This window comes from Colobus angolensis, unplaced genomic scaffold, assembly GCF_000951035.1.
Source record: "Colobus angolensis palliatus isolate OR3802 unplaced genomic scaffold, Cang.pa_1.0 Scaffold268, whole genome shotgun sequence".
Lineage (NCBI taxonomy): Eukaryota > Metazoa > Chordata > Mammalia > Primates > Cercopithecidae > Colobus > Colobus angolensis.
The window spans coordinates 4981104-4987351 of NW_012115910.1; the positions used below are offsets into that span (position 1 = coordinate 4981104).

A 6248-nucleotide genomic window follows, 5' to 3' on the forward strand; every position below is an offset into this window, starting at 1 on the left:
AGTTGGTTTGGAATTATAACTATAGGAAAGTTGTGGAGTATACTTGGTCTTCAGCTTTGTTTTAACAGAATAACTGCTTTCTCACTCTGCTAGTAAAGGGTGGCTGATTCAAGGTTATCAGTCAAGATTTTACTGTGTAGTTTATGGAGAATAGATGACTCAGTCTGATGACGAATATGATTCCACTGAATTGAGAGCTGAGATATCTGTATAGCACATTTAGATTTCAGGTATATGAACTTGCTCAGGAGTTTGATTTTCCTTAACTCTCTTAGGAGAATTGAAGGACTCCTCCCCTATTTTGTTGTGCTTCAGCTTGATGGAACAGTAATGCAAATTTTCCAGCCTACTTTATTCCTCAGTTTAGGGAATGAATTAAAGTTATGCTTAGAAGAGAAAAATAATGTAAATAAGAATGAAATATATGTATGTGCTTACCTATGGTCTACAATACAGGAGGTTAGGGGAAAGAACTGAGAAAGTGTGAGTTAGTGATCTTTACACCTGCATTTCACAAGTGACTGAGAATGAAGCAGATAAAAGCAGTATATTATTATAAGAAGGAAATATATTTATGTGAAGTAGACATCAACATTAGAGATATGTCTGTAATTAAATAGAATTTAAACAGGGTTTCAGTGGAAATTGGTCCTAATATCTTATGATCCATTCATGGGTGACTCTGCCCTGTGAAAATGTGCAGGGGGAACATTCCCGGATGATGAATCAGAACTGAAAAAGATATGCAGGTACACAGTGAGGACGGTTGACAACACAGCATTTTTAATCTGCATCTATAGAAAACACTTATATAAGCTCTCTAATGGAGGGATTATAGAAATACATTTAATATATAATAGTGTACTTTTGTGTACTTACGTGAAAATAGCACATTTATTTAGAGAGGGATTTTATGCCCAAAGTTCTTGTTGATGTTTTGAAATATATCCATTTCCTTCTGTTGTAGTAACTGTTACCAAGAAAAGGAAAAGTACCAACAATTTTCCATCATTCCTCATCATAAGTCTTCTCCTTTGACTGATATTTCCCAGAGTCATCTAGAATGTTCACATCAGTAAAATGTTCTAGAAAAAGTCAAGAGTTTGTGTTCGGGGAAGCATCTACATTTGCCTGCATTCATGTCTTGTGCACATGGCCTGCCGCTCGATTCTCCATGTGCCTTCCTCGTAAGTACAGTGGCATATGGTGCACTCGTCAGTCTTCACTTCTCTGCCAGCAGGGATCACCGCGGTTTCTGCAAAGCAGTTTGGACCTGAAATGCAGAAAAAATGTTTTATGCTATATGTGTGCATAAATATACAATGTACATAATTAGGTATTAAGCATTACAGTATGTGTGTGTGTGTGTGTATATATATATATGTATATATTTGTTTGTGAGACAGAGTCTTGCTCTGTCACCCAGGCTGGAGTGCAATGGCACGATCTCGGCTCACTGCAACTTCCGCCTCCCAGATTCAGGCAATTCTCCTGCCTCAGCCTTTCAAGTAGCTAGGATTACAGGGGCATGCTACCATACCCAGCTAATTTTTGTATTTTTTGTAGAAATGGGGTTTAACAATGTTGGCCAGGCTGATCTTGAACTCCTGACCTCAGGTGATCCACCCACCTCGGCTTCCCCAAAGTTCTGGGATTACAGGCATGAGCCACTGCACCCAGCCAATGGCACACATTTTATTCAGTTTCTTTTATGAAGGACAGTGGCAAAGTTATAGTTTCAGTAATATGAAGTACTCTACTTTTGTTCTGAAATGAAACCAATGTCATTTAATTTATTTTTCTTTTTCTTTTTTTTTTTTTTTTGAGATAGAGTCTTGCTCTGTCGCCAGACTGGAGTGCAGTGGCGTGATCTCGGCTCACTGCAACCTCCACTTCCTGGGTTCAAGCGATTCTCCTGCCGCAGCCTCCAGAGTAGCTGGGACTACAGGGGCGTGCCACCATGCCCAGCTAATTTTTGTATTTTTAGTAGAGATTGGGTTTCACCATGTTGGCCAGGATGATCTCGATCTCTTGACCTCATGATCTGCCCGCCTTGGCCTCCCAAAGTGCTGGGATTACAGGTGTAAGCCACTGCGCCCGGCCCATTTAAAATTTTTCTAAGAGACAACACTGTGACTTTCATTAACTATTCCATTTGGGGGCTAAAATCTGCAACCATTTGATTTAATGAATTCTAAATAATCACAGAAAAAGCATAACTAAGACCTTCAAAGAACCAGTCTTCTTCAGGACACTTTTGGCAGAGATACCCTAAAAAAAGCAAACTGCTTGAAGTGACATAAATTCAGTGTACCTTCCGGGCCTCCCAGGGCAGCTTTTCAAACTTTCCCATACATTGCAGTGGCCTGGAGGGCTGTTGAAAACACAGTTTGCAGAGTTTGTAGCTCACTAGGTTTGGGTTGGGGCCTGAGAATTTGCTTTGATAAGTTCTCAGGTGATGTGGATGCTGCTTGTTTGGGGATACACTTTGAGAAGCACGATCTCAGTGTGCTGCAGGAGTGTATCTTTCACAATCTTCCATGAGAATTGAGGATATCTGTAATTCTCAATCAATTCTGTATCAGCTATAATATATCAGCCAACAAATGTGTCACATCTGCACTTTATGTTAAGATCAAGGACATGGAGAGATGGCTATCCGAAAGAGTTCCAATGTTAGTTAAAACACATTATTTTTTAAAGATTAATGGCTTTCTATTATGGTTTATACCTATAGACCTCATTCAACTCTGAGCAACTGCTCTACCTCTATACCTCCCTCCAAAATTCAAACACTGATAACTACTGCATCCTGGCCCTCAACTTCTATCTTCAACAGTTTGCAAAATTCTCATTCTCCTCCCTTCTTTGCTTCTAATATCTTTTGATAATGTGCTCACAACTAAAATGTGTTCAATTATAATGTGTGAAGTCATCAAAGAGATGAAAAAGGTCCATCTGCAAAATTTTTAAAAAATGAATTAATCCAGCAAACTCCAGAATAACAGCCGGCCTTTGAATAATTCTAAGCACAATAGCTCATGTTCTGTGGTGGTGGTTTTCGAGTTCGCCCAGGAGATGGAGGGCCCGTGCCTCTGGACGCCCAGCTCTGCACATGGCTCCCTGCTTGCATGTGCCCCCTTCTCCCTCCCTAAACTCTATTTTCTTTTTTGTTTGTTTTGTGTTTGAGACAGGGTCTTGCTCTGTCTCCCAGGCTGGAGTGCCGTGGCATGATCACGGCTCACTGTAGCTGCTTCAACCTCCTGGGCCCAAGGGACCCTCCCACCTTAGCCTCCCGAGTAGCCCCGATCAGAGGAGCACACCACCACACCTGACTAACTTTAAAAAAAAATATTTTTGGAGATATGAGATCTTTCTGTTGCCCAGACTGGTCTCAAACTCCTGGGCTCAAGAGATCCTCCCGCCTTGGCCTCCCATAGTGCTGGGATTACAGGAATGAGTTGCCACACCCAGGCCTGAACTTTCTTTTCTTCTTGTCCGCTGCTCAGACACTGTCCTAAGATTCTGCCCTTGAACTCTTCTCTTTCAGAGAACCCAACAATCATTCACCTGCCAATGACTCCCAAATTATAGTTCCAATTGTACTTTCTTGCTTGAGCTCCAGTCCCGTGTTTCCAGGGGGCCAGTATTTGCATTACCTGAAAACACCAGATTTATGATGTCTGAGCCCAGTGTCACATATCCATTAGCTTTGGTGAATTGTAAGACTTTAAATTCAAGACCCCTCCCCACCCAGTGGCCCCAAAAGGATATTCTAGTCCTCTCTGCATTCCACCACACCCCACACAACTGGCCTCCACACTTCGCTGCCTCCCTTGCTCTGCAATGCGTTTTCCTTAGTCCATAAGGCCAACAGTGCCACAGTGACCATTCGGATGGTGCCTAGGTTGTAAAAGTTGCCTCACATTTGGCTCCAGCTCTCTTTGGCATGCCTTCTTTTCTGTATCATCTTTTTTTGCAGAGGTAAATTTGAAAATACAATCTGCTTTTATTTCACCCTAATATCTGTCAGTGTGCTTTGCACAGAGAAGCTACACCATAATTGCCCAGAAGGCCTGTATTCTTAAATACAGATACTGACAGGTCTCATCCCCAGACAAATCTGGATTAAAAATCTGCTACTTAATAGTTATGTGATCTTGGACTGATTAATTATCGTGTGCCTTAATGGGAATAGTAAGACCTCACAAGGCCTCATGAGGGCTAAACTGGATAATTATATTTCACCTATCCTGTTGTTCTACAAATGCTAGCAAAAGTCTTTAACTGAATAAATCTTTCTATGTCAGGGCAATAGTCACTTGTAATGAGCTTTTATCATTCTAAAGTTAACTCTTCATTTTGCATTTTACTGTAGAATATAAAATCTTTATTTTTCAGTCTTTTGCAACACACTGAAGTCTTTCTTCTTTTTGATGTTCACACTGTCCAAAATTTGGCTAATGGGAGATCTGGACATCAAGCTAACTCTTATGTCTTTTTGACACACTCCTTTAATCATTAAAAGCTTCTTTCATTTCTAAACTAAGAAGATATCTTCAGCTCATCTTGCCCATATCTGTAATTAACCTTCTCTCTTCCTTTTGGTGGAGAATATATTTAGAACAAAGACCTGGTTATCACATATAGTATACTGGGGTGGCACTTCTAGGCCTTCTTGGGAGGCACACAGAAGAACACATAAAAACACATACACGTAACCTCTTAGATTTGTGTATGTATAGCTTTTCTCATATAATGAAACACTTTAAATTTAATATATTTACTTATTTTGCTTATCCTACTGTATTTAGATTTTAATTATATATCTCATTTTACACTAAGTCTTGTAAATCAAAAATAAAATTCTAAGTCCCTCACCAATTGAATGGACCCCTCTTTGTGGACAAGGGCATTCCAAAGTTAGCCTGAAAACCTATCTCAGATTATGATGAGGTTTAGGCATTGTACATGCCTCATTATAACCTCCTCCTTTTGGAATTCAGGCACAGCTGACCAGCTTTACCATTAAAACAGAGATCTTAAAACTGACAAAACAGACTTTTTGTAGCCATAAGACACCAAATTCCAGCTTGACTCCAGTAGTGGCATCACATGACAGACAGTGGTCCCTGAAAGAAATAGATGTATTTTATTCCAAAATATATTTCTTTGACATATTTTGAAATGGCCCTGAGAGGCTGTCTTTTGTGGGAAGAATCTGCATTCCGTAGAGAATCCCTTCCCTTTCCAGGTCTTTTCCCTCATCCAGGAAAGAATTAATGAAGAGTCTGGCACCTTTTTAGGTCTGATAAGAGCACTGAAGCCTGCTACTGGAGGCTTCACCTGCATGACAAAACTATGGCCTCCACAACCACTTATCTTAACCCAGACATTCCTTTCTATTGATTCCAGGTCTTTATATAATAGCTCTTTCAAGCAATTGTCAATCAGAACATCTTTGAATACACGTATGACTAGGAAGCGGCCCCCATCTCCACCCTCAGTTTTGAGTAGTCCCGCCTTTCAGGACCAAACCAATATATACATTACATGTATTGATGGATGTCTTATGTCTCCCTAAAATGTATAAAGCCAAACTGTGTCCCAATCACCTTGGGCACACATTCTTAGACTCTCCTGGGACTGTGTCATGGAACATGGTCACTCATATTTGACTCAGAATAAATCTCTTTAAATATTTTACAGAGTTTGACTCTTTTTGTTGACAGACTCTTGTTTATTAAAATCCTTAATATATTCTATTTTTATCCTACTATTATGTAATTTAAAAATTAAAATGCAAATGGCATTCCTAGTAATATATATTTTGCACTTCTTATAGTCAACATATTTTGCTCAAAAGTCACTTATCTCTTCTCTGTGTGGTTGTATTATCACGGGCATACAGAATTAGATCCATCTGTTCCCATTTATCCTCTCCACTTCCTCTGTTACCTCCCACCTCCAGCCATTAGGTCAATCATTTTCAGTGATTTCTATTTTGTCCTTCTAGTGTAACTTTTTTAAAGAATAAGCAAATTGGCCGGGCGCAGTGGCTCAAGCCTGTAATCCCAGCACTTTGGGAGGCCGAGATGAGCGGATCACGAGGTCAGGAGATCGTAGACCATCCTGGCTAACGCGGTGAAACACCGTCTCTACTAAAAAATACAAAAAACTAGCTGGGCGAGGTGGTGGGCGCCTGTAGTCCCAGCTACTCGGGAGGCTGAGGCAGGAGAATGGCATAA

At 40.3% G+C, this 6248-nt stretch overlaps 1 protein-coding gene across 1 annotated transcript in view; it reads right to left on the reverse strand.

Annotated features, from left to right (window-relative positions):
- Window positions 1–849: 849 nt before the first annotated feature.
- The window catches only part of VWC2 (von Willebrand factor C domain containing 2), a 139637-nt gene continuing 134238 nt past the window's right edge, over window positions 850–6248 (reverse strand). The window contains exon 3 of the mRNA XM_011947565.1: window positions 850–1273. Coding sequence (XP_011802955.1) covers window positions 1122–1273 — 152 coding nt within the window. The 3' untranslated portion in view covers window positions 850–1121. The remainder of the gene's footprint in view (window positions 1274–6248) is intronic.